Source organism: Corvus brachyrhynchos, unplaced genomic scaffold (assembly GCF_000691975.1).
Source record: "Corvus brachyrhynchos isolate BGI_N302 unplaced genomic scaffold, ASM69197v1 scaffold65, whole genome shotgun sequence".
NCBI classification, from domain to species: domain Eukaryota; kingdom Metazoa; phylum Chordata; class Aves; order Passeriformes; family Corvidae; genus Corvus; species Corvus brachyrhynchos.
The window spans coordinates 3,131,252-3,147,159 of NW_008238365.1; the positions used below are offsets into that span (position 1 = coordinate 3,131,252).

The 15,908-nt window shown below is 50.3% G+C and overlaps 1 protein-coding gene across 1 annotated transcript; it reads left to right on the forward strand.

The window, feature by feature from the left end:
* The first annotated feature begins 3,999 nt into the window (after positions 1 to 3,999).
* Positions 4,000 to 15,084, forward strand: TFAP2E (transcription factor AP-2 epsilon). Its single transcript, XM_017736117.1, has 6 exons — positions 4,000 to 4,047; positions 6,508 to 6,925; positions 9,309 to 9,537; positions 9,756 to 9,874; positions 12,861 to 13,002; positions 13,561 to 15,084. The coding sequence occupies exons 1-6, from the start codon at positions 4,000 to 4,002 to the stop codon at positions 13,847 to 13,849; spliced, it is 1,245 nt and encodes a 414-aa protein (XP_017591606.1). The 3' UTR covers positions 13,850 to 15,084.
* Positions 15,085 to 15,908: the final 824 nt, after the last annotated feature.

The following is a 15,908-nucleotide window of genomic DNA, read 5'->3' on the forward strand; positions in this document are numbered from 1 at the left end:
TGATCCAGGGAATTACTCACTCTTGCTGTCCTTCCATTTGTTTGTTTATTTTAATTCTTAATGGAGGAACTAATTAGCAAATGTGGATGTGATGCTTGGAGCTGCTGCATGCTCAGCTCTCATCTCCCTGCCCTGTCCCCAGCCCAGCTCTGTTGTGCCCAGGTATTGCCTTCCCTTTGGTGAGAAGTGGTGTGGTTTGGTGGGAAAGGGCAGAGAAGCACCTGGGAGTGAGAGGGAATTGCTAGAAACGAGCCCAAGGTACCCAATGCAATTAAACAACCCCAAAACACAGCATGGCAGGAGCTTGGGGCTTGGAGCAGGACAAGGGGAGCTGGGAGCAGGTTCACCTTCGTGGCTTAAAAATCCATCACAGCGTCTGCCATGCGTGCTTGGGATTCCAGCCGGGCTGAGTCTCCCCACCCTCTATCTCAGGCATTTATCTGGCATCAGTCACCAGAGTGCCTAGGCGCCAGGGAGAGAGGGATCGGGTCAGGCCCTGTTCCCTCTGGACTGGTCAGACAGGTCCCAGGGAGCAAGTGGTGTCCCCAGGGCTCCCTGGGAGCCCCAAAGTGGCCACATGCATGGGAGAAAGCAGAGCCACCATCCCAGGGCTGGAGAGGTGCGAGCAGAGGATCTGACTGAGGGTGCTCAGGGAGGTTTCAAGCACAAGATCCCAGTTAGCAAAAGACGGGGCAGCCATTGAAAAATCATCTTCAGAGAGTTTGTCCCACCAATACACTGGTGTCAGCAACCCAGGGCATCTGAGCAAGGGAAAGGAAAAGCCTCTATGCTGTGAGAGTGGGTGAGCAGTGCCTGTCCCCAGAGCAATCCCGGGACAAGCCGGCAGCTCCAGAGGAGCCGCTAAGCCGAGAGATTCACGGCGCTGCGGTCAGACCCAGACTGAAACCCCTCCAGCTCAGCGGGCTGGCAGCGAGCTCGGTATGAAGGGAAGAATTTTTTCTATTATTATTCATGTCTAATCTTTGCTGAAGGGTCTTTTGCCCTTCCACAACCTGAATACATTTAACAAATTGACAGGAGCATCACAGTGGCTTCCACAGGATCGGCCACCGCTCACCGCGACTTAGCAGCTTTGTTCTCCCCATTTAGCTTATGGGGATCCCAGCCACACAAATTCAGGTGCATCTATAGGGAATACAGGGAAAACCTCTCAATTTATTTATTGTAAAATGGATTAAACTGTTTAAACACATAAAGATCCCATTTGCCCGGGCACCAAAGTGTTTGTGCTTCTAAAAGAATAAACTTGGGGTGGTTGATGCTACAGGCAGAGCGATGCAGTGTGCGAGGCCGGGAGCACTCGCTGCAGCACAGGCAGGGGTGACACTGGATGGGAAAATTCCCTTGGTGTCAGCAGGAATAATGTGGGTTCCCAATTCCTCTGGCTTAAATCCTCGGGCCCTCCAGCCTCCCGTTTCTAAACCTGCTCGGTTTGTGTTGTGAAACATGAATTCTATACGGGCAGAATTTGAACTGAATTTTAAATAATTATTCAGTAATTGAACGGAAATTTAAATAGTTAATTTTCTAATGTAGATATGAAAGGGCATAGCTGCAGATTCAGAAAAAGTAATTTAGAATCAGGGGGAGGGAAATAATATGAATTACCAGACTAATCTGACTTTCTCCAATGAAGTCCCTGCATCAGGGCAGCTTCCAACCAACAGCACAGGAAATAGCTCCAAACACTTTGTCACTCAAAAAGCAGAACCCAAATAATTTTCATTCATTCCCTTCAAAGGTTCAGACACCTGAGGTTTACGATTTAAGGGGACATTTTAATCACTGATATTTCGTGCCTTCCAGTGAGATGTTTCTGCGGTTACTGCTCAGGCTGTGACATCAGGGTTCTGCAGACAGCAGAATCCACTCCATGAAATGAAGCATGGAAAGGAAATATATGGGAACTCACCACAAATTAATTGTGAGCACTTTCCAAAAAACTGACAAACTTTTCTGAACAGCAGCATATTTGAGGCCGAGTCATTCCTAAATGGTAAAGCAGGAAAATGCATTAGCTGAAATTATCAATTGCATCAAGCACTTACTAATCCCCTTCCCAAGTCCTGCAGGAGCACAGGGGGCTGAGTAAGTTCTAATATTATATCAGCTGGCCATTCCTATCAAAGCACAATGTACTCAGCAGGGACCATCCATAACCAAGCCATTGTACCCACTGATTTGGGGGAGCCTGAACCTTCCTGTCCCATCGAGCCATCCCAAAGCTCCCTAGGAGACACCTGCAGTGATCCATGGTTGGGACTTCACTGGGTCAAACAGAGGCATAGAATGAAAAATGGAATTAATATCACATGAGAACTTCATATTTCTTTCCCAACCTGATGAATGGATTTGCATGGGAAACAAATGTTAAATATGGGAGCTTTGCATAGGCATGGGACCTCTCCTGATTAGCTTTCTCATGGGAACAGTTTGAAGTTGTATCCCTGCTCTCCTCTGAGGGTCCGAGATTCATTTCCCTATCAGGACTCAGCAATCTCAAAAACCCACATATAAAACCAGGATTCTTTCCATCCTTCCATTTGAAAAGGCCGATGGTGGTGGTTCCTAGAGAGGCTCTTTGACACGGGGACTTGGTTCAGGTTGTGCATTCGAGATAAAGAGAATACCTGTATAATCCCCTCTGGGAAGAGGGGATAATTACAGAGTGCGCGTTTGAAATACAGCTGATGGCTCTGACCTCCTTCTCTGGACCATCAATAAATACCTCTCTGCTGAAACACCAGGAAATTGGAGCAGCTGAACTCTGCAGCACCTCCGCCCTGAAAAAGGGCTTTTAAAGGCATGGCGGGAGCAGCTGGCCCTGGCTCACACCCACATCCAGATATTTTTATATATGTATCTCCATCTTATAATTTACATCACAGACATTCAAACTAAGGTTAGATGAGCTCACTGACAGCTCTTCCTGGAAGACAACAGCAATCCCTCACCTCTCTGCAGCACTTTCATCAGGGGCTGCACACAACCATCCATCAGCCCTTGCTTCCCACCGCTGCCGGCCCGGAGCGGGGCAGAGCAGCAGGACCCTCGTCTAGGGAACAACCCGGCGGGTTGGGGGCTGTCAGCGCTGCACCTGCACAGCCACGGAAGCAGAACCTGGGCACCTGCAGCGGGTTTGGAGGGTGCAGGTGTCCCCTTGCCGGGCAGCACGGCTCAGGTCTCCGCCCCGCAGCGATGCCCGAGGCAGCAGAGTTGACCGGGGCACGGCCCTGGAGAGGGACGAGGGCTGAGAGGCTTTGCGGGGGGCTGGAGACAGCGCTGTTGTGCCTGAAGATGAGTGATTGCTTTGTCCCAGGTTGTCTCCTAAGGCGATTCACTGGTACCTCTTTAAAATGCAACCTCAACAGTAGCACACTCCCACTTTTAAAGGGATGTCGCAATAAAAGCTCCGATATCCAGGGATTCCGCCTTACCGAGGAAGAGAATTTACCTGTGATGTATCTGGGGAGAGAAGAAAACAGACTTGTAAGACGGGCAGCGATTTGCATGTTCCCTCTGGACTTGTTTTTCCCCTCACAGCAGCCCGAGCTCCAGCTGGAAATGGAACAGAACAAATAACACCACGATAACGAACTCAATTCCCAAGTACCACAAATTTTCCTGCTTACAAATCATTTTGCAAGCAGGCAGCACATTTCTCCTATGGAAATGAGTCGGTACTTCGTATTTTTCTCTTTTTGTAGGCAAAGTTTCTTTTCCCTTAGACCCAAAAGTCGATGGTTTGCTGCCAGCCCCCGAGCACGGGCACCGGCTCCCGCAGCTCCCGGCAATCCCCGCACCGAAGACTGAGCCGGGCTGCAGATGCACCTTTTTCGCCGAATATTTACATATCAAAGTATCCATTTCCAGGAATCACAATGGTAATTTCAGCCACAGTTTTGGCGAACATAGATGAGGAAGGAGAAGGAGTGCAGGAGCACTTCCCCTTAGGGTGGAACATCCTCAACCCGGACCATGCGGGAGAGTGAGGATGAGGAAGCAGAGGCGCAGGGCTGCGGATCGGTTTGTGCTGGATTTCGCTGGGGAAAAGCAGGAAATTCTCCAAGGTTTTCTAGGTAAAAGCCTTTGAAGAATGGGTTTGTTTTGCTCCTTCTTTTTACCTCGAACTTTAAAGGCAAGGGATGCACCTCTGCAAGGCAGAACAGAAGTGGCAGAAACTTTGTGCTTTCTTTTGGGACACTTAGAAGGCCTGAGGCTCCTCACTCCATTCACAGGATTCACAGCCGAGCAATCCATTCAGCCGTGTTTTTATCTTTCTCCCAGCTGTCTCCTGAAAAACCCTCAGGGAGACAAGGCAATCCCATCCCACCTGCAGCATCGCTGGAGGTATCGGGACCTCCTGCTGTTCATGGGAATTGCCTTTCCATTGCCTGTCTGCTTCAAGGGGCATCATCACATCCTGTGCTCAGGCACTGGACCAGCTCCTCCTGGGTACATTCAACACCCAAGGACTTCTCACCTGGAGAAATCTCTCACCACAGATTTCTTGGCAAGGTTTAATTGGCTATCACAGCATCCCTCCCAGGTAGACATTATTATATTATTATCTGCAATTTGTTGCTGGAGACAGTCAAGCCCAAACCGGGATAGTGACTTGTCCTGTGTCATAACACAATTCCATGCTGGCTATACCAGACACAAGGAGATAACCCCAGGTAGGCAGGGTGTTCTCCAGCTCAGGGAAGTCAAGGCATGAAGCCTTTGGTGTTTTTGGCCACCAGGACTTGTTTGAAATCACTCTCTCTCTGCATCAGGATTTTTTGAGCCACAGAAAATGGAGTTGTGTGAGTTCCATCATCTGACAGTTACACCAGGGTACGTTTAAAAGACAAACCAGAGCTGACTCAACAGAAAAAGGCACCGCAGATGGGAGATCACAAACCTCGTGGTTCACAGCAAAGATGAAGCCAAATGTACCTGCTGCAAGCACAGGGGCAAATGACTCGCATGGGAATTTGGATCTCTCCACTGCTGCTCACACACACCTGGAATATGATGGATTGCAAGTGGCAGTCAAACTGCCCTTGAGGTGAGGTTCAAGGCAGCAGTGAGAGGCTGAGTCTGATGGAAACACTTCCTGTGAGGTGTACAGAAGAAATGAGGATCATTTCCCTTCCCACACTCAGCAAGATGCTGCCGTACGCCTGTTACTGCCACGCTGCCGTTCTACCACAGCACCACGAGCCAAGACGATGTGGTGACAAACAGCTCAATTTCACAGCTTCCTACAGAAAATCCAGAGCTGTAAAAACAGAGGCTGTACGTAATCAGCCGGCAGCACAGCACTTCCCAACACTTGGGCAATAGCTGAAGGCTGGATTGCTCAGAAAGGCATTCCCACAGACTGGAATTGCACACACACAGATCATGCCCACGTACCTGAGCTTTGGTAAATCATTTAACTTGCTCTGTGCCTCAATTTTCCCCAGCTGCACTGAGGAGTTGGCTTGAGTCAGGAGTGAGTTAATGGTGGCTGGTTCTGTACCAGCACCGGACTGAGGGTCAGCAACGCGTGAAGCCCTTTGAGGTCTGCCAGCATAACCTTATTCCAAAATCTGTTTTCCCTTTCAGATCTGAGCCCTCTGACATTGCCACTGCTTGCCTGTGTCCAGCCCACCTGCGGCATCCCCAGGGCAGGTCAAAATGCTTCACAGGGGTTTAAGTGAAATCTGCAGCCAAGCTCACCTGGATTTTCTGATTTAGAAGTAGCAGGATTAATCTGAATAAACAACACTTCCAGAGGAAAAACCCTCTCAGAAATGCCAGGCAGTTTAAGAAAAGAGCAAAAAAACTTTAGGGGGACATAGTGAAGCAACCAAGACTCAATAAATAATAATTGATAAATAATAAGAACAGATAACAAAGAGAAGAGGACCTTGCACTCCCCAGAAGTGCTCTGAGCAGTTGCTAAAGGTCTGAGGTCTCCTTCTTCCCCTTTCTTTGGCTGAATCAACCCAAACTCCCACTTGTGCCCTGCCATTTATAGCTTCCTGGGGTGGGCTGGGGTGACCCAGGGGTACCCCGTCCCACTCATCAGGCTGGGCTGGAGGGGCACTTGGTTGGGCACCAGCATCCAGCCCTTCCCTCATCAGCCTTTGTAGCGTGTTGTTCTGTCATTGTGTGCACGAGCATCTCTGGGATGTGTTTCTGCTGACAAGCCCATCCTCTGTGGTCAGGAGTGGGACCTGAGCCTGCCCAAGCCCCTGCCAGGGGGACGAGCAGAGGGAGAGCCAGGTCGCTGTGGGAAAGGTGATGTCCTACTCCCATGCCACAAACGGGTGTCTCCTATGGCTGATCCTGGAGGACCTCAGAAGGGCTGACGAGTGCAGTGACGTGAGGTGACATTTCCATCCCCAGCTGCAAAGCACCACATGCGTCTCAGGTCCTTGCTGTGCCCGGCTGCTCCTTCGCTCGGGCACAGAGACACTGCAGGCCCCCACTCACGCTGGGGCTGTTCAGTAGGTGCAGACCCCGTTTCTGCTCCAGAGGGTCGTTTCTCTGCGCCATAGCCGGGATGAGCCCTCGGCACAAGGCTGTGGGAGCGGCACCGAGCACTTCCCGGCTGGGCTCGGAAGGGCGCAGGGGGTCGGCGCCGGGGCGTTGGGCTGTCGGCCGCGTGCTGGGCACCCGCACCGCTCTCATGCTTCCTTCTTGTCTGCAGGCTGGCTCAGGTGCTCCGATCACCTGCTGCTTGCGGGAACAGGAAAGCAGCAACTGAAGATCGAGGGGGACTTTTGGTTTACTCAGATGACAAGAGACAATTTTGGTTCCCCAAAAGCCAAGGAAACAAAGCTGTCAGGCTTTAATGGTAGCTTGTCTCCCTCCTGCAGCATGTTTATGGGCAAACAAGCTGCAGATCAGACCAGGCAAACAGCAGCAGGTGAGGCTCAATAACACTAATTCATGATTAATGGCAAATGTGGCTTTGTTTATTCTTGTTGTATTGAGGCAATGCTGTCTAATGGATGAAGCACTGCTACAGGACTCCGGGCTCAGTTCCCAGCGCTGCCGCCCACTCCATCCCTCCCTCGCACCCCGTGTGTCCCGTGAGGGCACAAGCTCTGTGTGACACAGGCACCCTGTCCTACACCTGCACGTGCCCAAAGTGGCGGGGCTGTGGCCTTGGCTGAGGCCTTGAGGCAGAAGAGCGAGGCCAATATCCACGCTCGGTGCCGGTGCCTGCCTGGTTTGCTTGTGGCACAGAGCTGGGCTGACCCAGCTGTGCTGGGCTTTACCCTTCACAGCAGTCAGCTCCGGGGCACAGCTTTCCAGGGCTTTGTTTCTGACAGTAGTATCATTCCTAAAACCTCCAGTACGTGTTTCCCAAGTGTTGTGTCTCCATGCTGCACATCAACATCATCCCTGCCTCCCTGTCACTGCCTGTGGGACAACTGGCAAATACAGAGCTGTATCCAACCCTTCTCCAGCCCAGTTTTCCATAGGCTCCGGTGTTAAGTCACACTGGTGCCAGCTGGGTTTGCCTCCTCCCCAGATGCTGTGTCCCATGGATGTGTGGTGAGGCACGATCCCTCTCCCTGCATGGCTCTGCTGTCCCCCGGGTGTGCGCAGGTCCCCGGCCACGCATGCGGCTTGAACGCAGCCACGGCATGATCGCAGGCATGCACAGATGTATCCAAATATAATCCAGGTTACAGAGTGTATCAGTTATGCACAGCTCTTCACACGATACTACAAGCAACACCTGCTCCCCAGGGGGGTCTGGTTTGGGGCTGGCCTTTCTGCAGCAGAACCCCGTCGCTGGGACCCTGCAGGGCTGCACGCCTCAGCAGCGCTGCACGGGTATTTGCAAACCACGCTCTGACTTTTGATTCTAAGGGATCCCCTAGAGACTAACCTAACCTGTTCTGGGACGGTGGAAGAAAGCTTTGAAGTTGCTCCTTCCTGGAAATAGTTCTGGTTTCCTACATCTCATGGGGATGTTCCTGTGTTTTTTCTGCCCTGGACCAACCTCAGTCATGGCAAGCACCGACTGCAGCTGCCGGCTCCAGCAGGGCACTGGTGCATCCTGCCCTTTGCTCCCTGACTTTGTGCAAGTTTTGTGCTGGGAAGAAACTCCACGTCCCTCAGCTCCTTTCCATTCATCCCTTAGTCTTAAAACATGAGTCATTTTTATGTAGCATGTGCTGATTTTTATTGCCATGCTAGCGAGTCGTTGAGCTGGATTTACAATATGCCGATTGTAAGCACCCCCTCGTAGGTCCAGTCCATGTACCCTCCCTGATTAATCCTGGGGCTTCTGTTTCATTTTGGGCATGTGTATTTCCTTCATAAACCATGGCATTTGCTGCTGTGTTACTTGCAGGAACCATCTGACTGTGGAACAGTCATTCCTGGAACCACAAAGAATGCCAGGGCTGAAATGATCTTTGGATTCTTTCAAAACCTGCTTTTTTTCCGCTGAGTTAAATTGGTTATTAATTTCAGAGCATAAAAGCCAAAGAGATTTGGCACAAATCTCAGCCACAGTTTTAACTTATAAACCTTTATTGCGTCTAAGAATGTTTCTTATGGAATGACAAATGGGAAAACAGAGCCCCTTTGCCCTGGTGTGATGCTGTAGGCCCAATGTGACGCTGCAGTCATCAGAGCCTGCCTAACCTTGTGTTAATTGACTTTTGCCCATTAAGCAAAGGGAAGTTTGTGCTGGATTAATTGGGTTTGATCTTCTCAACCTTCCTTTAAGCCAGGGACGATGAAAGTTTAGGGCTGCGGCTTGTTGTGGGGCTAATCCCAGAGCTGAAGGCAAAGAAACGCTTTCCCCTGGTTCCTGTGGGCACATAGTGGAAGCACAGCTCTTGGCCAGCCCAGCAGCTCCCAGGTTTGGGGGGGGGAATGGAGGCTCAGGTGGTTGGTCCTGCCTGGTGGGACGCAGTGTGTGCTGGCACAGGGCTGGGCTGCAGCTGCACCCAGAGGGACAGGGAGGGCAGCTGGTCACAGGTCCAGCCAGCGACGCTGCGGACAATCCTCAGCCTTCCAGAAGACCAGCCCAAACCTCGGCTTTAATTACAGCTGGGCTGGGAGGTGTGGGAACGCACCCAGGTGAGGGCAGCGCCCAGGCTTCTTCCTTTCCTTTAACCTTTATTTAGTTTAGTTTCATCACCCCACGTTGCTTCTCTCATTGAGGAAAATAAGGAACTAATGAGACATCCTGTGCTGCTGTCTGGGGGGAGCTGGAGAGCTGCCTGGAGAGTCTGGGTCTCTCAGCCACAGTCTCCTCTTTTCTCCCTCTCCCTTGTCTCCAGTGCCCATTCCCTCGAAGGCCAACGGCACCACCATCTCCACTCTCTCCATGAACAAAGATGGTCTGATCGGAGGGGTCACGAATCCAAACGAGGTTTTCTGCTCCGTGCCCGGCCGCCTCTCTCTTCTCAGCTCCACCTCCAAGTACAAGGTGACGGTCGGGGAGGTGCAGAGGAGGCTCTCGCCCCCCGAGTGTCTCAACGCCTCTCTCCTCGGTGGGGTCCTCCGCAGGTAAGCTGCCCCAAGAGCCCCAAGATCTGTGTTCAGCACCAGCTCTTACCTCTCTGATAAAACGAGATGAGAAATTCTGGTGTGTGGTACATTAAGGAACAGTATTTTTATTGCTTTTTCTTCTTTCCTTTCAAACCTCAAAGCTTAAACTAGGACTGTGGTTTTTTTAACATGAATTACATGGAAATTTGTTTTCCCTCTTCATTTTCTCTTTTCAGAGCCAAATCAAAAAATGGGGGTCGGTGTTTAAGGGAAAGGTTAGAGAAAATTGGACTAAATCTACCTGCAGGAAGGCGCAAAGCTGCCAATGTCACCCTGCTGACATCCCTTGTGGAAGGTAAGAGTCTCTCCCTGCTTCTGTGGAGAGTGGAGTGCCGAAACTTCCATCCCTTTCATTTCCAGCTTTCCACAAACCAGAACTCTTAAAGTATGAAGTGGTCACCACTGAATGAGCATGGGAATGTCCCTGTGTAGGTCTCCACACTGATTCAAGAATGTGTCCTTTTAAATGAACATACCCTTGGGAAGGCAGTGGGCAGAACACAAATGAAACCAAGACAGCCAAAGTCCAAGAAAATGTCCAAGCATGATGGCCCTGTCTGTGTTAGGAAGTTGGAACTGCATGATCTTTAAGGTCTCTTTCAACCCAAACCATTCTAGAACTCTATGATTCTATGTCTGTTTTCCAAAACTCAGCCATTTCGGTTGGATCAGATGCAGCCCACGGAAAAGGCTTCCCCATGGATGCTGAGTGGAGCTGTGAGCATCCTGCTGGCTGGAGCTCAGGGTATCCCTCATTTCTATGAGCTGGTTCTAATAGTTGAGTCACAGAGACCAAACACAAAAAAAGCTTGAATAAAGCTGCCAAGAATTTCACAGCTGCTCTACAGCCCCATGTGCCCACCTAGGGCACAGCTCGGGTGCTTTCGACCATGCCTCCCTTGGGCAGCATCCCAAGCTCAGGTCCACGTCTTGTCTTGTCGCCTGTAAGAAGGAAACGCCCCATATCCAAGTCCTTCCCTCCTCCAGGAAATGAGTGAGACACCAAGGAGATGTCAAACTGCTCCGAGGTTTTGCAGGTGGAGCTCAGGTTTGTAGCAGCCACCCTCAGAGCTATGGAAAAGGTGCTGCCCTGGCAGGCAGAGCCCTGCCCAGACTTGTGAGTTGTCCCTGCCTAACTCGGTTACTTCCTCCTCTCCTACTTCTCTCCACCATGGAAATGATGATGTTGCCTCCGCTTCCTCGGAGAAAAGCACACGGGGATGCAAACAAATGGAATGACAGCTCTGCCTCCCTCTGAGCTCAGGAATCCATTGTGTCCGTGCCCGTCTCGGTGCAGGCAGCTGCCTTCAGATCCTGAATAGAAAATCATCTCCATTGTCACCAGCAAATTAAATGACCCGCTTCATTAGGCGGAGGTTGTTACCGAGGGCAGTTGGTTCCCGCTGAATGAAAGGCTGATTTCCATGAAAAGAAAAGAAAGAAAAGAATGAAGGAAAGAAAGGAAGGAAGAAATGTACAGTTTGATTTCAAGTGGCTGCTGATGTTTTGGTTCCTGCTTCCCAGCTCATAGTAAATAGGAGTGGTGCCATGTGTGTTTGATGAATATAATTTCCTCCTGCGTGTAAGTGTGATGGAACCAGGGGAAGGTTCCATCCCACCCAGAGGAAGGTGCCATCACCCAGCACACACAAACTGGCTTGTGCCTCTCTGCCCCAGCCACACTCTTAGCTGTCTTGGCTTAATTTGTTTTCTCCCCTCTGCCTTCCTGATGTCTAATTATTTAAAAGACACAATGGATAGGGTTTTGAGTGCTAATGGAATATTTTTTTTTACACTGACCCACAGCCACTCATACAGATGGGGAGGATGTTCCTGGAGAACCCAGGGAGCATCAGGTAGAAACAGCTCCCTTGGGAATCATACACCAAGCACTTACCCTCTCTTGGGCAGCTGCTCCATGCGAGCAGCTCCAGCCTGGACCCAGGGGAGCAGCAGGGCTGTATTTCCACTCCAGAAACATCCCTAAGCTCTTGGAAGGAGGTGTGCCCTCAGACAGGCTCTTGCTGCCTCCCTGCCCACCACAGCCCTCTGTGCACTCTCCTGCAGCCTTTCCTCCTCCTCAGGATGTGGCTCAATGTGGCTTTAACACCAAAGCCAGAGTGCCCTGTCCCCCTGACACCTCTCTAATCCAGCATCCAAATTGCCTTTAAAAAAACATTAAATGTACAGCCACTCACACACTCATGGAAGAAACAAATCCTGGCTCCAGCCCTGGCTCTGACCATGAGGTCACTCAGCTCTTTTTTATTATCCTGGTAAGAGTTTTCCAGCAGTTGCTCCTTTCTGACTGTTTTTTTAACACACAAGCATCTGCAGTTCTGATTCTTTAGGTTTACCTTATTTGCTCTTTCTTTGGAGGAGGAGATGAAGTGGAAACTATTGTTGTTATGTGGGAAGCAGAGACACTTCCTTGTAACAGGGCTCCACAGACCGAGCTCTGGGAGCCAGGCAGGCTGGGATGGGATCTGGGTTAATGCTATTAGGATGGATGGTCTAATACATGTGAGCAGCAGGGGGGCAAGGCAAATTAGCTTTGCCTGCCCGACCGGGATTTCGGGTGTTGGGCATGATCAATTGCCATCAGCTCTGATTATTTCCATGGGGATGCCTGGAGATGGATCAATTCCATCAATGGGTGGGTATTTCCACAGGGTGATGGATACACAGCCTGCACGTCCAGCCCGAGGGCCCCCGGGAGCTGTGGGGGATGTAACCCCCTTCCTCCTGCCCCTTCCTCCTGCCCTGGTCACGGGGCTGAGGTCACTCTTTGACCCTCCAGTCTCCCTTTCAATCTCTTCTCAGTTTGGAGAAGCCAAGCAGGAAATTTGGGAAGAAGTAGTGAAAGGTGCAGCAGGGAATGTTCCCAAGTAAGAAATGCCTCTGCTATTCTTCCTTTTGGAGCAGGTGTCTGAGTCACACCTAACCCTGCTCCAAGGCCAGCACTGTCTTCATGCTCTTGTAAAAGGCAGTAAAGGCAGGACCCATCTGCTCTTTAGAGCTGGCACTGGCTCATTTGGCCCACACAGACTAATTGCCTTACGGATGAGAATAAGAAACTCAGTGGTGTTTCTGCAGCAAGAGATGAAGGTGGGGAGAGCTCTTGGGTGGCCACTGAGACAGGGAAGGGCCCCAGTCCTACCAGAAACGAGCCCCAACAGTGAGATGGCTAAAGCTGCTACAGAAGTCCCCAGTTCCCAGCTCCCAGTTCCCTTTCACACTGGTGTTGGCACAGTGCTGACGTTCCTCTGTCCTGCTCGCAGGTGAAGCCATTCACCTGGCTCGGGACTTTGGGTACGTCTGTGAAACGGAGTTCCCAGCCAAGGCGGCGGCAGAGTACCTGTGCCGGCAGCACTCCGACCCCACGGAGCTCCACACCAGGAAAAACATGCTTCTGGCTACCAAGTGAGTACAGAGGGCAACGAGCCACTAGCATGTTTGGTATCACCAGCCTGGGAGGGCAGTGTTAATCCCTAAAGTTTACTCTTCCATGGGGAAGGGATGGGCTACAGGAAGATGTCCAGCAAGGGGAATGGCCTGCATGGATTGAAGGGTTCGCTCCTGCATGGGAGAGGGCAACCCAGCCCCGGGGAGCATTGTGGTACTGCCTCATGTGCCCCTTCAAAGCAGGAGCAGCAGCAGTGGCTCCAGTTCAGCACCCAGGGGCTTTCCTCAGGCAGAAGCCAAAAACTCCCAGTGGGGAGGTGGCTGTTAGGGCAGGGAGCAGGAAAAAGAACCACCAAACGCACCCAGAGAAGTTGTGGATGCCCCATCCCTAAAAGTATTTAATGCCAGGTTGGATGAAGCTCTGAGAAACTTGATCTAGGAAGCTGTCCACACCAGAGGGGCTGGAACTGGATGATCTTTTAGGTCCCTTCCAACCCAAACTGTTCTATGATTCTATGACTCTGTGCCCTGCAGCTCTCCATGTGCATTGTTAGTGACCAAACCGCTCTCTTTCAGGCAAATTTGCAAGGAATTTGCAGACCTGATAGCCCAGGACCGCTCTCCGCTGGGGAACAGCCGCCCCTCTCTCATCCTTGAGCCCGGAGTCCAGAGCTGTTTGACTCATTTCAGCCTGATAACCCATGGCTTCGGGGGCCCGGCCATCTGCGCCGCCCTCACCGCCTTCCAGAACTACCTGGTGGAGTCCCTCAAAGGGCTGGATAAAATATTCATGAACAGCACAGGGAATGGGCACACGACCGGCGACTCCAAAGCGTCAGACAAAGAGGTGAAGCATCGGAAATAACAGCGCTGCCTCCCCTGGTGGGAGCTTCCCCCGGGCACCAGCGATGGCTCCAGGGGGAGAGATGACCCAGTGCACTGTTTTTTGAACTGCTGAGTTTGAACGTGTGAGGCAACTCATAAAGCAAACAAAGAAAAGATAGAAAAAAAGAAGATTTAAACAATTTAAGAAGAAAACAGTGCTAATGAACGTAGTGAGACTGAGAGAAGCCAGGCTGATGGCTTTGGGGTTTTGCCTTTTGTTTTTTTGTAACGTGGATGCAGGAAGCCAAGTCATGTGCAATTTGATTTTATTTTGCTTTTTTAAAAACCCATCGTGAAATCCTGACATGCTCCAGGAATTTGTTCCAACTGAAAAACTGAGAGGAAAGAGCAAAAGCCTCATCAGTGCAAGACGCAGAGCAGGAGCAGCCGAGGGCAGGGGGATGGAGCGCGGGCTCTACCTGGATTTATCCACTGGTTTTGAGGCAAACACACAGGAAACCTTCCCCTTTTCCCACCCACAGCCCAGTCCTGATGCCAGGTCAAGGAAAATTGCTGGCAGAACTGCTGTGGATTTAAAGCAGGTCCAGGCTTTGTTTACAGCTTCAAACTGAGACTCACTGTGGATTTTCCCGTGGGCTGAGGAGCCCCAAGCCACAGCACGAGGGAGGAACAACCGCAGCCGCTGGGTCCCAGGGCAGGATCGAGGGGAGCCCTCCTGACTGCTGCCCTCCCGGCTGGGGACAAGGCAGGTGAAGTTAAACCCAGGACTACATAAAACTCCACAACCTACAGATAACAGCACACAAGTTTCTAAAATTAGTAATAATAATAAATAAAGCACAAGGAGCAGAACTTGAACCAGGCCAAACTGAACTGTTCTAAATCTGTATATATTTATTTATGTGTAATTAAAATCTGAAAGTTTTAAAATGTCCAGTGCAAGTTATTTATATCAAATTGAGTTGGGTTTTTTGTTTTGCCTTTTTTTGTTTGTTTGTTTCTTTGTTTTGGGTTGGGTTTTTTCTTTTGAAAGATGAAAATCTTTGGATTTTCTGCCATTAGAAATGGGAATGAAGTTTTGGATCCACCAAACTGTAGCATGGACAAGCTAGGCTGTGATGATGAAAACTCTAGAAGTTCTGCAGGATTTTGTACTTGCTGTTGTTTCTCTTAATGCTGCAATAGATGTACAACACCCACACCACAATGTCATTCTCATTCTCTTAATAAACCTCTTTTTATTTGAAGAAAGCACCTCCATCGTCTTTGTGAGAAGGATCCTTCACCTCTGTGGTTGTATCTTAAACCAGATTATATAAATTAATTATATGGAAATTATATAAAATTGCATAGATTGAAGAAAGAATTCTCAAGTTTCATGGCTGGGGGTTGAGTGATGCCACAAGCAGAGCTCAGGGGGTGACAGGAGCTGGTGTTCCTGCCCGGTGTCGCCAGCCCTCGTGCTGAGCCAGCTGGCGCCAGTAGAGATGAATGAGTTTGCTGATGTTTCAGAACTACTCAGGATAGTCAAATCTAAACCTGTCTGTGAAGAGCTGCAGAAGGACCTCATGGCATCAGTGATAAAACAGAAGATAAAACAGCCCCACTGATCTCCAGGCAATGAAGCTCCAAATTACCTGTGTTCGTGGCGTCACCACGAGCAGGACTCCGCACCAGCACCTCGTACTCCCAGAGCTCAGAAATAAACATGGTGGGAATGGTTAGAAAAAGGATTACAAAGCAAAAAACAGATTATGCTTCATGACATCCATGTGCTTGCCCTGTATTGCTCTGTCCTGAATGGCACTTACAGATCTGGCCAGTCCAGCTGGTAAATCCATGGGCAACTCAGGTGGGAGCAACTGCCCAGTGAGGCAGGACCAAGGGCTGGAGCTGCAGGAGGAAGCAGATGAGTAGTATGTGACAGAGGTGTGGAAAACAATAGGATAAAAGAACACAAACAGGGTAAGATGACACCAAAACAAGAGACAGGACACCCATGAAATGATCAGGAAGCAGGTTTAAGTAAGTCTGACCTGTCTCAGGTAAGAAGCTGCAACTTTTCATGGGAACAGATG

Excerpts from the sequence above, each read along its gene's own strand:
- TFAP2E (XM_017736117.1), top strand. The coding sequence starts at position 4,000 with ATGCGGGAGAGTGAGGATGAGGAAGCAGAGGCGCAGGGCTGCGGATCG. Across the intron at positions 4,048-6,507 it reads AGGCGCAGGGCTGCGGATCG|GTGCAGACCCCGTTTCTGCT; the intron begins GTTTGTGCTGGA and ends GCTGTTCAGTAG. Across the intron at positions 13,003-13,560 it reads AACATGCTTCTGGCTACCAA|GCAAATTTGCAAGGAATTTG; the intron begins GTGAGTACAGAG and ends GCTCTCTTTCAG.